This window comes from Merops nubicus, unplaced genomic scaffold (assembly GCF_000691845.1).
Source record: "Merops nubicus isolate BGI_N331 unplaced genomic scaffold, ASM69184v1 scaffold35407, whole genome shotgun sequence".
Taxonomy (NCBI): domain Eukaryota; kingdom Metazoa; phylum Chordata; class Aves; order Coraciiformes; family Meropidae; genus Merops; species Merops nubicus.
Genome location: NW_008620351.1, coordinates 31,767 through 56,191, shown reverse-complemented (window position 1 = coordinate 56,191; position 24,425 = coordinate 31,767). Strand labels below are relative to the sequence as shown.

The following is a 24,425-nucleotide window of genomic DNA, read 5'->3' as shown; positions in this document are numbered from 1 at the left end:
CGGCACCGACCTGCGGGCAGTGGGAAGCCGCGGGTGGGGAGGGGGAGGTCTCGTGTTTCCAGGACAAACGGAACCGAATCGGTTAAAACCTGTCCTCGAGCCTCGTGAGCCGCTGTCGGCGCGTGTGGTGAGGGGAGCGCGGCGCTCGGCAGGGCGATAACGGACTGCGCTGAGCGCCCGGGCGTTCGCTGGGGCTCGGCGCTGGGTGCTCTCCTTTGCTCGTGCCCAGGGACTGGGTGAGCAGCCTGGGTCTGCTCACCCACAGGGGCCTACCGCGCAGTTTGGTCACTTTTATGTAACTTTCCTTGCAGTTGCATAATGGCAGAAGCTACCGTCTCTCCACTGAAGCATTTCGTGCTGGCTAAAAAGACCATCACAGCCATCTTCGACCAGCTGCTGGACTATGTCACCGAGGGAGCAACTTTTGTGGAAGGTGAGCTTTCATCTTAAACACAAGGGCCTTGTCTGTTGCTTTGAGGGAGCTTTACAGGAGCGCAGTGCCCGTTGTGAGACCTGTCAGCGTGCTGTCTGTGTGAGCATGCACCTTCACAGACAGTCGTATTTATCATTTGACGTTGTTTTTTTTCAACTTAGGCCAACAGGAATGTTGAGGATGGTTGTGTATATGGAAAGCTGATTCCATCCCTTGGGCTGGTAGCCTGGCCCCCTTTCCATGAGGGTGACAACTGCTCCAGTGTTTATTATCATTTTTCAGTTTCTTTTGCATAGAGGAAAAGAAAAACAGGTTCTCCCATTATTCAGTAGGAGGGTAGCTCCACACGGTGTAACACGAAGAACCACTGGTAACACCCTCAGAAGTTTTAGTGGTATGGAGGCGTGTGTCGCCACATGAACTTGGTTGCTCATCACCCCAGTGATTACCCCAGGGAGAAGAGAGCCCAGGCTAGCTAGGGTATCCCAGAGAGGTCCCGGCTCCCCTTTGCTAAGGGGACAGGTGAGCACAGCAGGCTGTGTGCACAGGGTTATTGAACCCCGCAAGTAGACTGGTACTCATCTGCAGTGATTTGTGGCATCATTTCACAAGCGACTGTGGTGGAGCTGTCAAATGAGGAGGGCTAATATCAGTGTCGGCAGTGAGGTTTTTTTTATTTTGTTTTATTACCGCTGTATAATTAAAATTTATACAGATTTCTGTGGCATGTGAAGTACTGATAATGTACCTTATGCATCCTGGAGCATGGACTCCATATGTGATTGCTTTCATGTTATTCTTTTTCTTCATGTAGCAACATACAGGAACCCAGAGCTTGAACATGTAGCGACAGAAGATGAACTAGCAAAAATTCAGGCATATAAAAATAAGTTAGCAGTCATCGGTGAGGTGCTTGCACGGAGACACATGAAAGTGGCGTTTTTTGGCAGGTAATGAATGGAATTACCAGAATTTAATTTGATCTTTTTTGTTGTTTTCTTTTCTCTTGCAGAGCTTAGTGTCCGTATTTCTAATTTGAGTACGCTGGGATTAGTGCTTCATCTTAGAATCATTGCTTGAAATATAACAAATAAAACCATGTTCTCTGTTGCTTTATTTAATTGGTGTTGGATGTTTCTTTGATGCCATCTTGTGTCATAACTGTAGATTAATTATCTGTGACTTGTTACGTCTGTTTCATTGATAAACTTTGTAGAATCATCATCCTGCATAGATACGTTTTTTACTTGGGGAAGGTCTGAGTTTGTCATCATCTTCTCCAGAACGGCTTTTCTTGAAGTGGTGGCTTTGTTTCTCTGGTATCTTCGTTTTACTGGGCTGTTAGGGTTGAGAACTTTTGTTTGTGTTTGACCTTAAGCACTGGGAAACTAAACTTTGATCTGTTTATGTTTCTGTATTTAAGCAGCTGAAGAGCAAAAGAGTCAGTTGCATTGCTGGTTGTTGTAGTAGTCTGACAGATAGATACATGGGATGATTCTAAGGGATAACAGTAGCAATGCACTGTATGCCTTACAGAAGAATCTGAATGAAGCTAGGAATTTTTACTTTCCCAGATCACTAACTAGGAAGAGTTCTAGCTCACAGTCGGTGGTATTACTACAAAGCGAAACTGTCAAACCTTTTGCGTATTTAGATAGCATTTCCAAAGTTAAGAGTGATAGAAATTCACTTCTGTTCTAAAAAAAAAAAATCTATTTTCAGCATTAGAAAACTTTTAACTTTGGTCAGCTTAGGATCATTTCAGCTATATTTTTTTATTTTTGTTGCAGGAAAAAAAGGAGTCAAAAAGAAAGGTGTTTATTGCACCTGAAAAATGTTACTGTATGAGAGGTATTCTAAAGAGATGCTGTCAGGTGTATAGACCTAGAGCACTTGAGTTTTGTCTCTTTGCTTGTATGTATAATGTTTTACCTTCCAGTCTGATCTTAGTGGAGAAGCCTTTAAACTTTCAGTGAAAAATTTTGGTTAGGTCTTAAACACTTGCAATAAATGTCTGCATTCCAAACACTGTGCCATTCTGTTGCTATAAAATTCAAAGGGTCTAGAAAGATGATGTAAATCTGCCTTATTGAATGTGAAGTCAGATAGAAAATAGTAAAGTTCTTGTAAAAGACCAGTACAATTGCAGTATTTTCAAATGTCTGGTTGGTCTCGGGCCTGTTAGTTCATTTTGCTTCAGGAAGATTGATTTTTCTGTATTTAAATTGAAGCATGTGGTTACATTTTCTTTCTAGAGTTCATCTTAATGTTGCAGTTCTAAAAATTCTCTAATAGTATGGAAAAAACATGTACAACAGTGATCTTCCCTCACTGCTAAAAACAGTTCAGCTATTTTAAAAAAAGCGATAGAAGGATCTAGGATAAAGAAATTGGTTCTGTCTCAGCCTTGATATTTCACCAGATTAAAAGCTGAGTACATTTACAAGCTGCGCAATGTGTGATAAAAGTTGGTTTTGCAAAGGGCAGAAGTTTAGAGCAGGAAAAAGAGACTTAAACTCTCCATCGGACATTGTGAATAAGTTTGGAAACTGTTGCACAGTAAGCACTGAACTTTTTCTAGAAGTAGCATCTCAAAAATGAATTATAGTCTCTGTAACTTCATACTGTTGTGTAATAGTTAAACATTTATGGGTGAGGGGTAGAAGGTTAGTGTGAAGTAGGACATTGTTGAGAACTTCAGGTTCTTACAGAATCTTGAACGATGACTGGTTCTTTTTAATCAACAGGTTTGGGTTAATTTAGCTAACTCTGCCTAATAAGAACAAGATTAAGTTCCATTCTTAAAGACAACATTTGCTTTATAAGGATTATGCGTAGGTACTAAATTTGAGGGATTTTCGCATTGTTTCACATATTACTATAGGAATCTTCATTCAGTTGAGATAATTAGCCATTGAATTGTTTTGAGTTGTCACTGCTGGCTATGATGAGAATTCTCAGACAGCAATGCTTTGAAACATAGCTGAAGGCAGTAGGACCATCATACTCTTTTTGTGCCTCCTGACTCTGTCAGGAGCAGCAGTTCCTTTCTGACTGGTAAAGGTCAGATATTTCTCTAAAACCAGGTGAAGTTGTTGAGGTGATAATTTCATTGGTATTTTAGAGAGTCACTGTTGATTGCCACCACTGAGGGTAGGCTTTCAGTGTCCCTGTCATGCAGCATTCTCCTGGTGTCATCCTTCAGCATTACTGTAATTTCTTCAGCTTTTCTGTGAGAGGGAATGTGGAATTGTCTGACCAGAACATAATTCTGTCCAAAACGTTACATGTATTTTCAATCCGTTCTTTTATCCAGGACTACTGGGGCTGCCACAGAGAAGAGGACAGGGTGCCTGCCCCCATGTGGGACAGCCTCCTGTGATTTAGTCATTGCTTTAAGTTGGTCTAAGGCAGCTTTTTATGTTTTTTTTTTTCTGGTATAGTGAGGTTGAGCCCGTATTTTACAAAATGCTTGTGCAGATTGAGGTATACCAGACAAAACACACAGTTGCCAGTACAGGTTGGGCTTGTCGAGCCAGTGTATGCTAAGTGAATGAAAATTGGTTCTCTTGGTTGGCTAGGTAATGTTGGTACCAAGAAAGACTTTTGGAATTGCTGTTCAGATGAACTTTCCCTGCACTCCCTATTCTTTTCTGGCAAGCTATATTGGACTGGCTGGAAGCCCTGTCCCCCAAACCAGTTTGCAGTGCGTGGGTCTGGTGCAATGGGATGGGGGCACATTCAGCTCCAGAGGTACGTGTAGTGCTGCTGAACTGCCCTCAGGGTGCTCTTGGTTTCTGTCCCTCTAGAACGAGCAGCGGGAAGAGTTCGGTCATTAATGCCATGCTGTGGGATAAGGTGCTTCCCAGTGGGATTGGCCATACAACTAACTGCTTTCTCAGCGTGGAAGGGACGGATGGAGATAAGGCTTATCTTATGACAGAAGGATCAGATGAAAAGAAGAGTGTCAAGGTACTTTTTTTTTTTTTTTTTTTTTTTTTGAAAGATGAACACTACTTTTCAGAGTAACTATTTCTCAAAAGATCTGTCTTTGAACAACAGTTTCAGGTCTAACAAGTCTAAGGCTAACTCTTTCTACATTCAAGGCCTTATTTAGGCTGAAATAACAAACTAAAGTGATCTGCTTTGCAGTTTTTCTTGGATATTTCAGGGAAACAACTAATGTGTGTCTCATTGTAATGTAGCATATACTGAGTGATTTGGTTTTATAGGACTGATAGTTCTGTTACTTGTTAAGGATTTGGAATGTGCCTCCCATTTGGCCATATAATGCTTAGCTTATTTTGACTGTTCATGTTGACATGTTAAACTTCTGAGGCCTGTTCATGATGACACTCACAGTCACACCCTCTTAGCACTGTAGAGGAAAGAAACTCCTGAGTTTCAGGGCACAAATTGTTCTTCAGATACTGGTAAGCCCTAAAAGCCTAAACAAACCCACCAAAAAATAGCAAATGTTCACCAGAAGGAACTATGAACTCTATTATTCTGTTCCAGATAGATCCAGTCCAGGTGTGCCTAACAACTGAATTAGACTGGTTTACAGACTTGGTTGTGGTGCATATTCATGTTTGTCTTCTCTTTGTAGACTGTCAATCAGCTTGCTCATGCACTTCACATGGATAAAGATTTGAAAGCTGGGTGTCTGGTCCATGTCTTTTGGCCAAAGTCAAAATGTGCCCTGCTGCGAGATGATTTGGTTTTAGTGGACAGGTATGTTTTCTGTTTTAGTAAATGTTTTCTTAAATAAATTAGTCATTATAACATTTAGGAGAGAGCCTGGTTTACTGATGGATTGTGTCTTAGTTGTTCAGTTGCAAAATTATTGAAAGGCTTTTTGTTTTTTTTGAGAGTAGAGAGTTTGTTCCCTTGTATATACTGTTGCCTGTCATTACCCCACTGATTCTGGCTGTGGAACAGTTGGACCAGACCAGTGCCTTGTGATTGAGCTGAATAAAGGACTGACTAGCTTTTGGCTGAGGATACTTCCACCTTTAAAACCAACAGGATGGAAGTGGGAATAGGGTTGTTGCAGCAACAGCCTTTTGCCTGTATCCTGTCTTTGAACACTTCAGACCAATCATGTGAAGTGTTAGCAATCTGGATTTCATTCTAAAAGCTTCTGATAAGCCTTGCAGTGCCTGCATATCAAAGTAACAGGTGACCTCAAAACAGGGTTGTGACTGTGTTGGCTGCATGTGCTTGTGGGTTGGGCTGGCATTTTCTGCAGCTTCTGTACTGAAAGCTGTTGCTTTGACAACTGCTGAGGCAGTTGTGCTGTTTCCTCGGGGACACGTGTGTAGCACAGCTGTGCTGGAAGCCCAGAAGGGAGCCTTGCATGGATAGGTGTGAGGCATGGTTTGGTCAGCACAGGCTCGGTTACTGAAGGTAAAGAGAAAAGAAAACAGCCTGGATTCTGAAAGAACAGGTACTTGGAGGGAGAAAATAATCTTTTTACTGCTAAATAGAGAAAACTTGAACCAGCAGTCACTGAGGTATTACGGACGTGACCTAATGCTCATATTCCACTTTTTTAAAACTGCCAGCACTAAAGTTTTAACTGCATTTTAGTTTCTTACTAAATCTATGCACAGCTTTCACAGTGTATCGGTTTGAAGTAGACCTTTATTAATGGAAAAAATACTTTATGAACAGCTGTCCTTTTTAATTTAAATCTAAAACGTGGGATACAGGTGGGGGACCATCCTGTGGGGCTGACGGGCTGCCTGTCACTTTTCCTGGCAATTATGGTCTGTGCACTTATTCATCAGAAGTTGCATTTTGGAATAAGCAGATGCCCCAATGAGTGAGTGACTGATAAACGCTACATGGTAATTGGCTTTTGCTATGTTTGCCTTAAGCTTGAGGTAGGCATCAGCCTAAAGATATCTTTGCATCTTCTTACAACACCCTTATTCAATCCCACTCTATTTTTATCAGTTTATAAATATCAAATGCTCTTTCACCATGTAAATATGAGTTTGGGGGTTTTATTCTCAACAGCCCTGGCACAGATGTCACTACAGAACTGGACAGCTGGATTGACAAATTCTGCTTAGATGCTGACGTGTTTGTCCTGGTGGCCAATTCTGAATCAACTCTCATGAACACGGTATGACGTGCAATGAGTTTACATTACTTCTTAGCTTAAATATTCAGCAATTGTGTAACTGAAATAGCTTCTCTTAGATCTTCACTGAAGCTCCCATGAATCCTTGGATTTAGATCTTGCGAATAGGATCTGGGGGTAGGAGGCAAGGAACGGTGTATATCCCTCACTAGGGAAAGGAGAACCCAGTATCTTACCAGCTTTATTTACTCTTGACTTGAGCATCCCATTTGTCCTTTCTATCTTAGTTTCTTTTTGGATAAATACATGATCCAGTCTTGTCTTGCTTTACAGTTTGTCAGAATTTGTCAGCTGAAGGCAATTGTATTACGAAGTAAATAACTTATGGAGTATTTCATATCCAGAAGTTGAGTGAAATAAACAAAGTAGGTGAAGGAGATTGAATTTCTTCTGTCTTGTTTCTTATGTCTTCTTGTCTCAAGAGTGTGAATTCCCTTGATACACCTTGTGTTGAGGGCAAGTGCTACAGGTTCCCCTCATTGGGACTGAGTTTCTTCTGAAGAAGATGCTCACAATAAGCATTCATGTTGCATGGCTCTGTGCAACACGGAGAGCTGAAGATGTTTTAACACCTTTATTCTATAAATCCTTGTTTGAAGAGAGAGAAGACTTCCGTATACCTTGCAGCCCAAATGTTGTATGGCATGTCAAAGGAGAGCATGCAAGGTGCCCAAAGGAACTGTTGTGATATTCAAAGTACAGGACCAGAAGTTTGCTTTAATTTTCTAGTGATCTCCAGTTTTGACTGAAATAAATATTGTGAGTGCAGACAATATAAGGTTTCTAAGTTATTGGAAGTGTGACTGCAAGAATGTAGTCTAAAGCTACAGAGAAGTCTCTTGAAGACTTCTATTAAACCTGCTGTGAACAAATAAAATGTTCTAATTGTTCTGAGCATCGTTCTGACATGAAGTGTCTGAACTTCCTTATCATTGAGGCAATTTTTAGTAGAACAAACTGAATGTACAAATACAGTATTTCCTTGCAGTCTAGCAAATTAGAATGGTTTGGCAGAAATCTGAAAAGAACATAAAATGAATTTAAAACCATTACATTCCATTTTCTGAGCTGAATCCACAAAGTCTCAAATAGAAGAGAAATGTGATTTAAAAGGGGGGGAAAAAAGAAAATTCTGACAACATTCAAGGAAGAGAGAGGATTTGGAACAACTATGGGTTTATCTTCTCTGTTATCTCACAAGGGACACTCTGGCGTTTAGTATATAGGAGTCTAGAAGTTATTTACATTGTGTGTATACCATAGTTGGTTTGTTGGGGCTTTTTTAATTTAAAAAAAAAAAAAAAAAAAGGAGGAAGGGGGGAAAAAAAAGATTTTGTTTCAGCAAACATCTCATTACTGTATAGAAACACAGAAATAATAGGGAGCTGTGTGCCAGGTTTCACTTTGATGTAATGAAGTAACAGTCCATATTTGATTTGGTTCTTGCATTTGCTCAGGAAAATGAACTATTAAAACCAGTCTGACTGAGATAAATATGCAGGAAAGGCAAATAGCTGGGCATCTGCCAGAAGTTTCTGCTAGTTTTCTATTTGTCTGGTCCTAGACACCCAGTGACAGAAGTGCTACTCTGCTTTTTAATGTGATTTTTGGCCAGTCTTTCTTCCTTCTTGGGCATGGCTGAAAGCTGCTAAATAGAAATAGGTTAGTCTTGCCATTTGTTCCAACCATTAAAGTCTTGCTGAGGTGTTTTGGTTGCCATGTCTATAGATCCTCGCTGAACACCGTGTAATTACTAGATCTGGAAATCACCAGTGTCCAGGGTGTGTATGGGAGGGAAGGGAAGCAGATCTTAGTTGTGACTGAGGCTTTGGCTCAGTAAACAGCTCTTTTACTCTTTGTCCTTTTTAATTTTTTCAGCCTGGTAGAATGAAACAACAAATGAAGTTGCCTCTAACAATTATGGAACTGCTCTAAAGCATTTTTGCATTGCATTGTGGCAAATGATATTTTTTTTCTTCATGTACACAAGTTTACCCTTCAGGTGAAGCATATGGTAACTGTGTTCTTATCCTCCTTAGGCATTATTTTTACCTCTCGCCATAACAGGTTTGAGAATACTTGGCAGCTGCTACACAACCACACATTTCATGATTTTTCTAATATTCCTTGATAAATTCTCATCAGACAAAGTTCTTATTTCTGTAGCAATAATCTTGTTTCCACGTGCTCACTCCCTGACTGATGGAAATGAATGTATCTCCAGTGTTATGTCCAGAGCACGTGGTGAAGTCCTGCCACAGAATCAAAAAGCCTATGGCAGCACAGAGACCCCTTCTGTTTCACTGTGCTGAGTGGGGGTTCGTTCCATCATGTTTAAACAGCAATTATGGGTGCTAGGTATGGGTGAGGGACTCTAAATACATGTTCAGCCACATGCATGTCTTCTTTATAAAATTAAAACATTCAGCACTGACTTTTTTCCTGTGATTCAAAACATACACCTTCATATAGGAAGTGTTAGGTGTTAGTAGCCAGGTGTCTTATTTAAAAACCAAAATGAGCAGATACAGTTATGTCTTGTGTCCTCTTTTTTGTTTCCTGTCTTCCCCAACGATATTTTGAGCATCATACAATTGCAAGCAAATGTAGTAGAGGGCTAGAAGTATCAAAGGAGATGAATTTTTGTGATAATAAGAGTGAAAGAAGAAGGAAAAAGAAAATGCAGTGAATGACACGGTAGATTTGTAGAAAAGTAGACTTTATTTTCCAGTGTTTTCTAAACTTTGGAAATTTGCAGTTTTACTTGTACCTGTTTTTAGAGAAGCTTGCAGTACATTTGACTTCTAGCATTTACGTAGACTTTAGGACATTTGGTGGCTTTTGGCTTATCGTAAACCTTTTTTGGTGTTGGATATCTGTGGGTTTTAATGCTGATGAATTATTTTTAATAAACTTTTTAAAAGCTGGATTAACTTCATAATCTGTTGCAGAGTAATGTGTGACTCTCATTTCGATGTCTGGGGAGTTTTCTGTCTGTGCTTTAATTTGTAGGAGAAACACTTTTTCCATAAAGTGAATGAACGACTTTCCAAGCCAAACATCTTCATCTTGAATAATAGATGGGATGCCTCTGCGTCAGAACCAGAGTATATGGAAGATGTGAGTGATTTGTTGGCTCTTATTTGGGTTGATTTTTTTAAAAAATAAATATAAATGTACGTATAAGGGAAGGATCTCCACATGTATAGGTAGTAGGGTTATTAATATGAAGCCACCAGCTTTGCCTTACTAATAAAAGCAGAAGTTATTTGGTTCAGAGCAAAAAGCAACCTGCAGTTCAAACTATGATATCTGCCAGCAGGTAATACAATCAGAAACGTCTTTAGAACTTTTTTCCCTCCACAGTTCAGCTTGTTTTAAACCTCCTTTGTTTTACCTTTTATTTCTGCAAAGGTAGTACAGCCTGAGGGTACAGATTATACATGTATACTTACCTAGAGCAGCTGCAGAGTTCAGTGTTAGATGGTAACAGTTCTGGTGTGCTCTTCAGAGCTTTCCAACAGCAAGTAGCTTACCTAAACAGAGACAGTTGTGGAATAAAATATTACTTCTTCCAGGGCTGTTTAAGTGGTTGAAAGCAGCTGCTCTGTCACTGGGGTTAAAAGATGTCTGCTGTCTAAGGGGGTTGTTAGCATCTCTCCCCAACTCTGATTTTCTGATTTGATGGTGGCTCAATTTTTGCATTTTTCTCATGAGCTTTTTGCCTCTTCCTCAGGTGCGTCGGCAGCACATGGAGCGCTGCCTGACTTTTCTGGTTGATGAGCTCAAAGTGATTGATGCTGTAGAAGCAAGGAATCGTATCTTTTTTGTTTCAGCAAAAGAAGTTCTGAGTGCCAGGAGGCAGAAGGCTCAAGGAATGCCAGAGGGTGGTGTGTAGGATCTCTTGCTTTTCCTCAAATAGAGAAAAATACCATAAAACCCGAGAAACAAAAATATTTAAGCTAGAGTCACTGCTGTGAGATCTTTCTCTCTGCCTTATGGCCTGTTGTGTTTCGCAGGTGGAGCGCTTGCTGAAGGATTTCAAACAAGGTTGCAGGAATTTCAGCATTTTGAGCAGATATTTGAGGTATCTATGATGGGGTTTCTAGACTGCCTGGTCTTTAATGCAAACAGAGCTTTTGCTTGTGCTTAGCTTAATTTTACTGAACATTACCCATGTTAATGGGTGGGGGAGTGTAAGATACTCCCAACTGTGACAGCTTTGCTGTGTCTGTGGGCTCTGCTCATCTGTTCTCACCTTGAATTGAGGTAGTTATTGGAAAAAGAAATGCTATTCAGTCAGGGAGAGGTCTAAAACTGGACTCTGAGCTGATATAGCAAACATAGTCTTTCTGTAGTGAAATGTTTGCTGTATAGGAAGCCTTGTTTTGTTCTTAAATTAGCTTTGTAATTAATTATTGTAATTCAGGGCACAAATAGTCACAAATTCTGTTTCAGCAATGTAAAATCTAAATATTTACTTGCATTTTTAAAGCCAGAGTTTTGAAATTATCACCATATCTACCTTTTATCTCTAATGCTCTGAACACTAACAATATTTTTGCATCCTTGTGGATGTACAGAACCTGTCCTTCACCCTCAGTTTCCTTACATTCATAGTTGGAGTTTACAGTTTCTTCATGTTCTAGTCATGGCTAGACAGTTGAGTAATTTCTTTGTGATAGGATCCATTTGTCTTGCTGAATTTGAAAACTAATTAAAGCCATTCTTGGATATCTTAAGGAGGCATTTTGGATATGCCTTGATTGTGTTGTGTGGTATGTGCTGACATACTTCATCGAACCTCAGCCTCAACACTATGACTGGAGTTTGTATGCAGCAAGTGCTCAAGGCTGCCCTTGGCACGCTTCAGCCAGTAATTCCTTGTTTGGTGTGTTTTAAAAAAATCAAACTGCCTCTGAAAGGTATTCCTTCTCTCCTTGCAACAAGCCTATTTGACCTTAGCAAAACCAATTTAAAGTGCACATCATAAAGGTAATAGTAACAGCTTTATTCAGTCTTGACAATGCAAGAAAATGTCAAGACTAAAGTTTAGATTTAATCCTTATCCGCAGTCTTACGATAGATGACTTAGTTACTGAAATGGTTGGCTCAGAATTCTGACAGGGCCTGAGTCCATGAGGCATGAAATCTCTTGCTTGTGTCACTAGCTGTAGCCAAACATGTGTTCTTGTTTGTAATTTTTGTCCTTAGAACTACAGTAACCAACTTTCAACCAGTAGGAAAAGTGGCAATTAAGTTTCTAAATCAGTGATCGTTCGTCAACATATTTTGCCATAGACTGTACCCAAAGCTTTTTTGACAAAATCTTACAATTATGGTTCAGCACTCATCACTTAGGGTATTTCAAGATTAAGATGGATGTATGACTTATTAAGTGATGTGCTGCTTTAAGTGCTCAGCACATCTATAAATCTGATGTCACAGTCTCATGCTAGCCACCCAAATGGGAAGCATCCATCACAAGGTCACAACCATGATGAGTTTCTTTGGTAGAGGCAAGGACAAAAACCAATTCTGTGACAGCACTGAATGGCCTTAAAACAACTTTTTCTTCTTCTTCCACTTTATCTGTTTCATTTGTTGCACACCTGAGTTCAACAGTGAGGTTGGATTCTGGAGTGTTTCTCCCTGCTCAGCCATGCTTCATCCTGAAACCCTAATGAATGGCTTTGAGTAGGGGTGTGATCCCACCACTTGAAGAGCATAATAACATGTGCTAAATTAAGGTTGCTGAAGCAATTCTGAGTTTCTGATGTTGCAGCCTCTGTCACAAATTCAGGTTTTGTGTGCAATTTCTGAAGTTACGACAGCATTTTATTTCCTTTTAAAGCAAGGCTGACACTTAAATGGCTCACTAGGTCTGAAATCTTCAGACCTAATAGTCAAATTACTGTCACTTGAGCTCAGTAAGGGATGAGGGCAAAGATGCTTCTGTCTGTCATCATCAGCCCCTTCCCTGCCTCAGTCTGTCTGTCTTGCCTTCAACTCCTGGTCCCTGCTCAGGTGCCCTGCTCTTTTGTCCAGTTCACACCTCCAAGGTATCGCATAATTTCATTTATAAACCCATCCACATGTTCCTTGTTTCCACTGGCTCTGTCTGCTGGTTTTGCTCCTTCTGGATTCTCTCACCTTGCTTTTGTCCTCACTAAAATTGGGCAGCTTCTTCCTCTTTTCTGTGTGGGCCGAGAAGAGGAAGTTTTACTTCTCCAGTACTTCCACTTTCCTGGTTCTAGTATCAGTTCCCTGAGAGGAAAACCTGTTCATCCCAGGACTGATAGGACCTCAGTATAGCTAGAATATTTGAAATAAATAAATAAATATCTAGAAACAACCCATCAGTGCTAGCTGTGATATAGGAAGAAATCTGGACCATTTTTGAAAGGTTTATAACTCCATTTATGTAGACTTGTGTGTGAGGGCAAAAGGCATTCTGAAAACAAGTTTTTCTGCAAAGCACAGGGTGGTTAAATGTTTAAAATTGCTACAAGAAGAACTGTTCCAGGCATTTCTAGAAATGCTTGTGAGCAGTGGTGAAATTAAAATTTTGAGATTCACGTAATAGCTTTACAAAGTGATGTTACTCTGTACTTTACCTTATTACAACAAAGCAAAAAAGATAGACGGCCTTAAAGGAAAGGGTTGAATTGGTGGATCAGTTCTGAATTTTTATATTGTCCAATAACAGAAAGTATTCCATGGATCTTGCTTCTGAAATTTTACAATGAGACAGACAGAAGCACCTTACTGAAACAGCAAAGAGGTGCACGCACAGTGCTGTCTGTGCAGTACTCCTGATGGGTGTTGCACAGAAACCCAAACCCCACTCTGCCTCAGGCTGTAGCATTTCCCAAGTTTGTTCACAAAACTGGTAACAGGAGCAGTGTGGGGAGGAGTGGAGGGGGGAGTCAGGGTGGAATAGTAATTCTGGCTGTAAACTGGAGTGAGTAAGAGAGCCTGGATTAGTACAGTACTGCAGGAATGTGATACGCTGTGTGCTTAAAGGCTGTCTTGCTATGCTGGAAGTGGGCTGGAAGGTAACTGGTTTTGGTGACACTGTTGAAACGTACCTTTCTTCCTAGTTTCAGTAAATACTTATTCACAGACTAACAGCAAAGCTGCTGCTGTCCTGCTTTTATCTTTCCCAGTCTTTTAATTAACCTTTGTGTTTTTCCTAGTGCTCTAACTTGGAATTTCTGATTGTGTTGTGAGTGACTGTCATCCTTTTATCTACTGCATACTAACATTGGGAAGACTTTCCTCTGTGTCTAGTCTAGCTCTTACAATGTGCTGATATTTATGAAACTCTGGCCTTTCACTGCTGATTTCTAGATCTGCTTCATCGAGGAACAGGGGATACATTTTATCCATTTTGTTTATTTTGGTTTAATCTATTATTTTTACATAGCTGAAATTTGTTATGACAGCATATGCCAAGGTCATAGGCAAGTCTTTCAAAAGCTGCCTGTTTGTGCTATGAAAGGTGCATCCAGAGATTGAGAACAACTTTTAAAACTCCATAGATCTGTTATAAGGAAACTAGCTGCTTGCTTTCTTCCCCTCAAACATGGAAGTTGCTGCTTTGTGATGACTTAGTGCGGGTTGAATTCTGACAGCATTTAATCGGCCGTGTAGCTCAAAATGTGCAGTTGCCTGAAAAAGTCAGTCTTAATTTGTGGCTTACCACAACTGACCTGCTTTTGCCCGAACTGAACATTTGCATATCTCTTTAGTGTCCTATAGTTTCTGAAACACTGAGCAATATTAAAGATTGCAGACTAATTAGAACTTGTAACCTCAGAGCATTCTCTACTCATTCAACACTTTGCTAATCTGCAAATAAGCTAACATTCTATGGACTACTTAACAGCTGGGGTTTTATCCTGTGAAATAATCCTTGTTTCCTATTCCTAATTGTGTATTTTGGTCCTGGATGGTCAGTATTGACATGAGCATGTCACATTTTTTTGACAGAACTGATTCTTGAAACTAAAAAATACATACTGCAAGAAAAATCAAGCCAGGCAATATTGCCAGGATTCATGTTAGACACTTTTAATTCTGAAAAGAGAGTCCGGAAAATTTTCTGAGGAGCTAGGTTTATCTTATGTATCCATCTTGAGTTTTCTTTTTTTTTTCTTCACACTATTATTTGAACAGAATAAAAACCTACGCACATTACTGTGAATGAAGCAGAAGAAGGTACACATTTGCTGCTATAGACTCACTTGAGATTTCAGTTCTGTTGTCTTTTAATTTCTATATAATTTCTCCTTTTTCATTTCCCATTGGTTTAACTTCATGGTAAAATGAGCAGCATGTGCTTTCTGGCAGTGAAATTCCTCAGTGTGTTGGCATGGAATTGCAGTAATGTGTTGTGGCTTGGGCCCCTCGCAGGAGTGTATCTCGCAGTCAGCCGTGAAAACCAAGTTTGAGCAGCACACTGTCAGAGCTAAACAGATCATAGACACTGTGAAAGACATTATGGACGCCATAAACGTAGCAGCAGCAGAGAAAAGGTAGGTTGCTTGGAGGGCTGATGGGTTTGGTGTCTCCAGATCCTCTGAGGACCTGTTTCTGTGCTGGTGATTTTCTTGGGCCGTTGTGGACTTTAAAAGTCACTCTCCTTGCTTGGTAAGAAAGAGAAAATTTCTCTGGTGTGTCAGGCTTACCACTGTTCACTTGCACCACTCAGTCCTGTCCTTGGTCTGTGACCTGTGTGTAGGGATCTGGGTTTGCTCTGGTACTCTTCGTTACTGACTTACAGTTACAAAGGCAGTCTGTGGGCTTTCAAATCTTACTTTTAAAATATTTGAAATTTTAATTTTTTTTCTAGCAGTATCCAGCATTTTGGAGGTGAAGTTTGGGCCTGCTTTACTGAAGTTTTTTGTTAACAGTAACACGGAGACAATAAATGGAGACATAGACACTTTAATTGGCAAGTGGTTAGAACGCTGGAAGGGATGATAAGAACCCAGGCTAACAGAGGCTTGGCCTCTGGCCCTTTCCAGATTGTATCCTTAAATATCTTTGTTCTCTCTTGCTCACGTAATCCTTTTTTAGGATTTAGTGCTAACGATAGCAGCTCGTTTTCTCTGTCTGGTAGTGTCATATATTCTTTGAGGTTTGCCTATGTATTTCTTTCCTTGCTTTCGTTGCGACCTCCTGTTTGTCTTGTACACGGTGAACTTGCTGTCACATTTAATCCTTTCCATCCATCTCCTTTCTGTGTCTGTTAATAGTCTTGGTTTCAACAGACTCCACTGTGCCTGTCAAACACACTCATCTTCCTGAATGTGTCAGCTTTTACAGACTGTGTGTTTACATACTAACTGGTCTCACGTTGTCAGATCCTATGGAAACATGCTGTGAAATGTTTGAAAATATTTTGATATTCTACTTCTTCCTGTCAGTTGACCTGCCAGAAACTCTGTAGTGATCCCTCTTAATCTAAATTGCTGTCTGGTGTTTCTGCTGGCCCTTCAAGATAGAACTGCTTTAGATTTTAAGCAATTTTTACTGAAATGATAGGTTGGGGACTTCTGAAGAGAGTTGTTTGTGACCAGATTGGTTTCTGCTGTCTCCCCTTTGCTTTGCAGGGTTTTCAGCCCCATGTCACTGTTAAGGAATAGTTGAGTGGTGCTGGTGAGCAGCAGTAGGACAGTTTGATTGGATTTATCCTTTTTTTTTTTTTTTTCCTATTTTTAAATCAGACAGAGTAAGCATTAAAGACCCTGATTTAGTTGCAATTACATGCAGTGGTAACAATTCCAGCTGGAGATGCTGTTTTTGTAAATATATCAAACCCCAGCAATATGAGTTACGTTCAGTCAGTGCAGCCTTTAAGTGCCCCTGTGAGTTCAGTGCCCGTACTGCAGTCACTCTGAAGCAGTGCCTCTGCTGTCCTCAGCCAGGGTCACGCTGCATCCATCATCAGCTGGGTGGTCCGTGCCTGGTTTTGGGGCTTCTTTCATTACTGGGAGAATACCTGCTGGTGATGGTCCTTTCCTTTCTGCCACATTAGAGTCCTTTCAATGGAACAGAGAGAAGATCAGAAGGATAGATTGGACTTTGTTCGAAATCAGCTGAACATTTTGACAGAAGATACTAAAGAAAAAATCAAACGCGTTACTGAGGAAGTAGAAAATAAAGTAAGTAAAGGCAGTGTGAACAATCTCCCTGATGCAAGTGTTGTCTCCTCTGTAAGGCAGTTCCTTTAGGTGCCCACCCATCTTATGAAGTACCTTTGAAATATCTAGTATGTTCCTCTTCCAGTATTAAAAAACAAACAAGACAAAACCCCTTCAAAGTGGCAGTCCTTCCTCACTGTCAGGTAATGATGGTTGCAATAACTGATTCAATGCAGTGGTCTGTTTCCACTCCAGCTGGAGAAGGTAGTAGAAACATTTTATGTATTTACCACATTCTTCCAGGTCTCCTCTGCCATGACTGACGAGATTTGCCGACTTTCCGTTTTAGTTGATGAATTTTACTCAGATTTTCACCCATCTCCTCAAGTATTGAAGCTCTATAAGGCAGTAAGTTTTCTTGCATGGTTTGAATTCAGGCTCTTTATCTTTCTTTTAGTTTCTACTTCTGTATTTTCAGGATTTGCATAGCATTTTATTTAGCACTTCAAGAATTGTGGGGTTTTGCTTTCTGACGTATGTATATCTCAGTTTACCTAAAACTGGAAAAGATGGAAAATACGTTCTGCTTTGGTTTTTTTTGTGTTTGTTTTTTTTTAAGAAATTAATTTTTGTTTCAACCATCTTCTTGCTAGAGTGGTTACTGAACCTGACATCGTGATTTGTAGTCTTCGCCTCTAGTAAATAAAGACCTTGCATAAACAATTTCCGTGACTCCTAAAATTAACTAGATCCAAAAATAAAGTGAGCTTGCAAATACCCAGCATGTAATTTATTAAAAATTATTATTTATAAGAAAAAAATTATTATTACTAAATGTCTAGAAATTCTTCCTAAAACTTAGTATTTTAAAGGAGGATGCCCCTGCCTTTGCCTTGTATGCTCACACTTTGCTGCTGATGACTGGCTGCCATGACTCCTGCCTGTCCCAGCCTTGTTGGTCAGCTGGGAGCCCTGTGTTCTCAGGACACTGTGCTGTCCTGGCTCTGCCAGATGTCCAGAGGAGGCCTCCATGGAGCTGATGGGATCGGCTTCCCTCTCTGCAGAGGAGAGAAACTGGCTTCCACAAGGGGCAGTAGTAAAGGCCTTGCCAGGGCAGCGTGGTAGTGTAGTGGTGAGCATGAAAATGTGAGAGAAAATTGAAAATACAGACTTTTCCATGTGCCTTTCAATGATTCCAATCCTAGAGAAATCTTGCCTGTGTTGTTTTTATTAGGTTTTCAGTCCCAGCGTGCAAGTTAAAAGCATGGTATTGCCATGGTAACATTATTTTCTTCTGCTGTAAATAACAATGCTTGGTGTTTAACGTATCTCTGCTCTGTGTAATGTAATCGATCAGCTAAATAGAAACTGATGAGCATCTAATCTTATAAAACTTAAGGAACTGAACAAACATATTGAAGATGGTTTGGGAAAGAACCTGGCTGATCGTTGCTCCAGTGAAGTCAATCAGTCAATGCATCAGTCGCAGCAGGACATGATTGGTAAGATGACGTCAAGACTTTTGTTAGAGGAAGACAATTTAAGAAAACTTGCTTTTAAAAGAATTTTCTTTGAAAGAAATATTTTTCTGATCATGACAACCTTAACATTATAAAATGATAAAAGAAAGGCCATCCTAGATCAAGACCAAGCCAGGAGTGTTTGGTCAGCTTAGTAGCCTGTCTCTGGTATTAACTAGTAGCAGATGCTTGGGGAGAACAATGAGCCAGGGTAAATACAGTGATCCATCCCTGATTTAGGGACTTCTGAGCCAGAATGCTGCATCTGCGTTAATGGCTTAAGCAAATAGTAATGGGCCTGTCCTTGGGAAACTTGTCTAATCCTTATATAAACCCTTTTAAACTTTTGGCTTCCATAACAGATCTGTGAAATACACTAATAGTTAGAAAATGTTTCTGCAGTATAATCCTCTCCCTGGGTCTCTGTAGATTCTTAGTACAAAACAAGACAGTGCCACAAAGACTTTGTGCGCTCCATTTTTTCGCTCTTATTTTTTTAGTAAGTAGTAACTATATACTTACCCATACTTTATGCCTAGCCATATCTCTCTTCCAATCTGTTTCCGGTAAGAAGAGACTCGGAGCAGGATCATGGAATTACGTGGAGCCTTCTGTCATGAGGCAGTAATCTTGCCTTTTCTGTATGGCACCACAGAGCTGCTGGATGAGCCAACTTTGCCGTAGTCCCTCCTTACCTTTTGACCACTGATAGGGGTGTCTCAATTAATCTGACCATTTTTTCATGCGACGCTTTCTCTGTGAGTTAACTTTGCATGGCCAGTTTTTTATCAGAGCAATGAATTGCCTCGTCTGCAATGATGAATACTGCTAAAATGTCCACTGATTTTACAAATAAATAAATCTGTCAGTTTAGGTTCTTGTAGTTCACAGAGTGGCTCAGCAGAGCAAGGGTGGTATTTGTGAATATGCTGTAGAGCTTTTAATGTTAACTCATCTTTACTGTTCTGTTTTATTTCTAGAAAATCTGAAACCATTGTTGCCTTCTGGTGCTCAGAATCAGCTCCACTTACTAATTCCATGCAGGAGGTTTGACCTTAGCTATGACCTAAACTGTCACAGTCTGTGTGCAGATTTTCAGGAGGACATCATGTTCCACTTTTCCTTGGGATGGACTTCCCTTGTGAACCGTTTCTTGGGTCCTAAACAAGCTCAGAAAGTACTGTCAGGACTAGTAGATCCAAACATACAAGTGAGTGCCTTGGGGACCAGGCTGACATTAAGTGCCTTGTTTTACCTCAGTGAGAGTCTGTTGATTTTTACTGTATTTGCCTCTACTATTTACATGCTTGCCACTGTTTTCCCCTAGTCCCTTTGTGTGAAATATTTTTGGTGAGGTTTGGTTTTATTGGATTATATTCAGGGTTTGAAAGAAACAGAAACCCTTTCCTAAACTTTGTGCAGCTGCTGCCTGAGTTTTGTTTTCCTTTGGATTGAATCCCTTGGGTAACCTTTTCATTTGTACGTAGGACTCTTACTCTAGCCCAGTCCCCTGCTGGGCAATGAGCTGTCAAAACCTCCACAGCTTATCAGGAGCGTTCTTCGCATTTCTGTGCTGAAGAGTTTCCTTTCAGTAAATCAGATCCTGAATATATGAAAATAAAACCAGTTTGCTGTGTAGTTCCTTGATGCTTTTTACTCAGGCTGCCCTATTCCACTCTTCTAGATCCCTCGTCCTTTAGCTGCCACCCCATCTGCTGCCAGCCTTCCTGCCGTAACTCCCGAGAACGTGTCGCACGATGATTTTATGGTTCCTTTGGTCATGAGTTTAGCTTCCCTGACATCGCGGACCTCTATGAGCATCATCGTTGTTGGCGGAGTGGCAAGTAGCATTAGCAACATTGGCTGTGCTAGAAGTGGTGGCAAAGATGGAGCAGGTCTCTCCTGCTGGGGGGCAGCGTGTCACAGATTTACAGCGCTGGTGGATGAGCGTCTGTGGTCCACTGGGCACCTGCAGGCACTTCATAGGGAGAAAATTAGTCTAGTTACTCTGGGCATGGTTGGACATATTCTCTGTGCCATATGCCAGCGTTCAGTTTCTGAATTAAAGGGTGATTTGATGGGGCCACATTCAATTTGGATTTAGTGGGAGATTTGCTTTTCCTTTCCTCCTTTGTGAAGAAGGAGCAAGGCTTCTGCGTGTTCTCTGTGCCACTGGGCTGCCAGCTCCTCTGAACACAGCTGGGCTGGGCTGGGCTGCAGTAGTAATACAGAAGTAATCTATTTTTCTTAAACTAATCTGCTGAAAGGGCCGTGAAGATGATTTTTTTAAAAATGGGTGGAATTAATTTGTATTCTGTAGGTGCAGTTTGCTTAAGCTAATGAAGACTCCTCTTTTTCAGATTTGGAGAACAGTAGGCTGGAAACTCATCTCTGTCTCCCTAAGTATGTACGGGCTGTTATATCTTTATGAAAGACTAACCTGGACCACTAAAGCCAAGGAGAGAGCCTTTAAACAGCAGTTTGTCAACTATGCTACTGAAAAGCTGCAGATGATTGTCAGTCTTACAAGCGCTAATTGCAGCCATCAGGTGCAACAGTAAGTGTCACACTGGTGTTAAAAAGTGTCAGGGGTGCTAGGGTGTCCTGGGAGTGGGGCCTGGCTGTGCCTGGTGGGAAGGTAGCAGTAGTGTCCCTTGGCATTTACAGTGAGGGAGTTTTAAAGGTCCATACACACGTCCGTGTCTCTCTGTGTGCAAGAGTTACTTGTCAGATGTGGACTCTTGTCCAGCACTTTACTATTAAGACATGGGAGTTGATTCTGTTCTAATCTGAATGGATCTGCTTTTAGGTAGGCATCAAATCAGCCCCAAGTCACTTTAATAATGGTGAGCATTTGTCCTGCCTCAGGGGTTGGTACAGGCCAGTTCTAAGCAGCCAGTCCTGGTTCTTTTGCACTGCAGAAGAGGAACTGAAGAGCCTTTCTGAACTGTTCCTTTTTTTTACTTCTGTGTCTTTCACAAATAATTTTCTACCTGTCTCTGCGAAGTAATGTATCAGTGATTGTCTCCCTCAGATTCTCCTGTTGAAAGAGTTTGTTTTGGTTAAATTATTATTTCAGAAAAGTAGCGTGCTAAATGAGACCTCTAACCACCAGGGTGCAGAACACCTCTCCTGTGTAGCCCAGGGAATACTTTACTAATACAAAGTTCAGCTTCAGCAGAGGAAAGAGAATCATCCCCCGTGTCCAGCAGCTGTGTGTCTCTGTGAGGACATAGAAGAGCTGGACTCAAACCAAGGCTCCAGTGAGGTGAAGTAGAGAGGAGAGGTGACATCTCCTCTCCTATGGGAGAGCCTGGTTGCTGGCCTGGGGTGGTAACGGGGCTTATTTTCCTTTGTGTGAGGAGGAGTCTTGCTTGGAACTCCACACATGGCTGAGGAGGGAAGTAGGATCAGATGCCTCAGCAAGTCTGGGCCACTGCTCACCCTACAGAGTGCTCATGTAGTGAGCAGGGTGCTCAGCGTGGCCTGGGGCACTGCACGGGGCAGCACTTGGCTGCTCCAGCACCTGCTACCACCAGAGGCCCCATCTCAGACTCGCGCTGCTGATGCTTCATCAGAAACTGCCAGACGTGATGTTGGCATAGACATTCTGTATGTTTAAGATTCCTCTTCTTTATTCAGAACATACATAATTCTCCTGCTTTCTGCTATTCTGTAATACCTGAACAGCTGGAGACTCTGCTGGACACTGCAGTGCTGTGTGATTTTTTTATCTCTTTTTTCTTCTTAAAGTTTTGGGGTTTTTTTGTGGTTTGGTTTGGTTTTTTCTTGTTTGTTTGTTTAAAGCAGGGACTTCAGTAAACCATGATTACAAATTTGTTCTCCCTCTAGGGAAATGGCCACAACATTTGCTCGGCTCTGCCAGCAAGTGGATATTACCCAGAAGAACCTGGAGACAGAAATTGCCAGGCTTTCCAAAGAAATAGACCAGCTGGAGAGCATACAGAGCAGCTCCAAGCAGCTAAGGTGAGTCTGGGTGTGACTGGCCAGGGGCAGATTCAGCGTGACTAGCGGTTGCTGTTATTTTTGACTGAGCTGAGGTGGGCGTGGGTGCAGAACGGTGTGCAGCGGTACCAGCTTGCTTCATTGTTAACCCAGCAGCTCTGCTGAAGTTAAAAGAAGTGAGTGCTTCCACCTAGGTGAATGAGCAAAGCCCGAAAGTGTTCGTTCTTAGATCATCTTTACCTTTGTCTCTCGATCGTAGGAGAGAGGGGGCTTTCTCAAGAATATTAATCTTCTGTAGGTAAATTAGGGTGGCACCTTCCCAAGGAGTCCACTCCAAAGGAGAACGGGAGAGCAGCTGTACTGGCTTGTGCCATTCAGTGCGTATTGGTTTTCTTTAGGGCAGTAGTAGGTGTTGGCAGAAGAGAAAGTTGCAGCAATTGGTGGTTTAGGGACCTGGGAGCAGCCTCAGCTTTGTTTCATGTTCTTTTCCCCTGCTGCTCACCTGCCCTGGCTGTGGGCCACCTTTTGGCCTGGGGCATTCAAGACCAGGATGGGCTGAAGGTCTGGCCCTACAGCACACACCCCTGGCATGGTGTGCCCCAGAGCAGCCTGTGTGGGGGGCCCCACTGGCTGTCCCTAGTGCAGCTGCTCAACCCCTCCCAGGTTGAACATGGAAAGGAAATGCCAAAACCAGGCAAGTCCCAGATGTAGCTGGGGAAGAGGAAACGTGGTAGATGCTGGCAGCCTTCTGCCGCCTGGTCAGGTCCTGCACTCGCAGCCTCTGGAGCTCTGACCAGAGCTTCTCTGGGGGTTTTCTGGGTGCTGTTGGCTTCAGGAACGGAGGAGGAGAAAATTAAACACTGATGGGTGTCCCATGGCAGGGCAGTTGGAAGTATATGATCTTTCAAGGTCCCTTCCAACTCAAACTATCCTGTGATTCTGTGTTGTTTCTACCTTCTTGATGACGTTCCTGCACTGAAGTAAATCCATTGCTTTTGTTTGTTTTACAGAAATAAAGCCATTCAGCTTGAGAATGAACTAGATCGCTTTACAAAACATTTTCTTCAAAAGAATAAATAAAACATCATTGCTAACTTTCCCAGTGATCCTTTGTAGGACAAAGCAGAAATTTTACAGATGACACTTCTCCTCTGTGGAGTCACATGAAATTATTTGTATTTTAAATGTTTCTTTGATTACACTTGTGAATTATTGTAAAACTTGGGATTCTGATGGTGAACCAAGCTGCAGAGCGGTGGTACAGAGTGGTACTCTGAACTTTGTTTGTTTGACAGATTTGGGGTTAAAAATTACCTTTAAACACTATATTTCTTTGGGCGTTTGACAATAAAAACCCAAAATCCTTAACGGTTTTCATTAGTATTTAGCAGTGGCAAGTCTCACTTCCTGGCATCCAGGAGTTTATGCAGGGAGAGAGCTTATCCCAGTGATCAGTCTCCTGTTTTCAGTGGTTTAGGAATGAGCCAGGGGTGGAGGATGCTGCTGCTTTTTCATGTGTGTGTGGTTTTGTTTAATGAAGTGTGAACTCTTGCATGGGGAAAGGATTCCTGACCTGTTTTAAAGCAGGTGAAATTGTGCTGGGCAGCAGCTCCTTGTCTTCAAATGGAAGCACAAGTCGATGGTAAACTGCAGCACACTCGCTATTGGAAGGCAGTAGTCTCTAGTTTCCCCTCTGGCTACCACATTTAGACAAGGTGGAGTTAGACTCAGCAAAACCAAGCCTATTTCAGCAAGCTTGTTTGGTTTCTTGCAGTGGGTCAGGTGCTGAAATCATTTGCCCATGAGAGCAGGAAGCCAGGTTCATGTGAGCCACAGGTGTCACTGCCACCTCGCCAGCATCCAGGCAAAGGTGCACGTGTGGAGCTGATCCTCTTGACTCGGGTTTTGCACATTGGGTGGGGAAGCTCTGGATGTCAGGCTTGGCCTTGAGCATTCCCTTGGTTCTGCTATAGACCAGGTCCCTGCTAGGTGAGACCTAAGGCAGTGCAGATGTGTTGCAGTCTCACCTTTGCTCACTTCCAGCAATGCAAAGCCTCTTTTTTAAAAAAAAGTTTTGCTGTTGCCATCTGCAATCATTTAACAGCTACTTTTTTCTAGACTTTTAAAAAGTAACTTATTTTGAAAGAGAAAGCCTTTTCAGAGTATTTATATATTTTTATGGAAGTGTTAACATGACTAAATGA

General features: G+C 41.5%; 1 protein-coding gene across 1 annotated transcript; it reads left to right on the top strand.

The window, feature by feature from the left end:
- Nucleotides 1-306: 306 nt before the first annotated feature.
- On the top strand, nucleotides 307-23,961 carry MFN1 (mitofusin 1). Its single transcript, XM_008944089.1, has 17 exons — nucleotides 307-433; nucleotides 1,248-1,383; nucleotides 4,243-4,405; nucleotides 5,043-5,167; nucleotides 6,458-6,566; nucleotides 9,597-9,704; nucleotides 10,321-10,474; nucleotides 10,604-10,671; nucleotides 15,003-15,124; nucleotides 16,630-16,756; nucleotides 17,039-17,143; nucleotides 18,135-18,237; nucleotides 19,236-19,465; nucleotides 19,940-20,095; nucleotides 20,616-20,812; nucleotides 22,108-22,242; nucleotides 23,232-23,961. The coding sequence occupies exons 1-17, from the start codon at nucleotides 319-321 to the stop codon at nucleotides 23,299-23,301; spliced, it is 2,223 nt and encodes a 740-aa protein (XP_008942337.1). The 5' UTR covers nucleotides 307-318; the 3' UTR covers nucleotides 23,302-23,961.
- The last annotated feature ends 464 nt before the right edge of the window (nucleotides 23,962-24,425 follow it).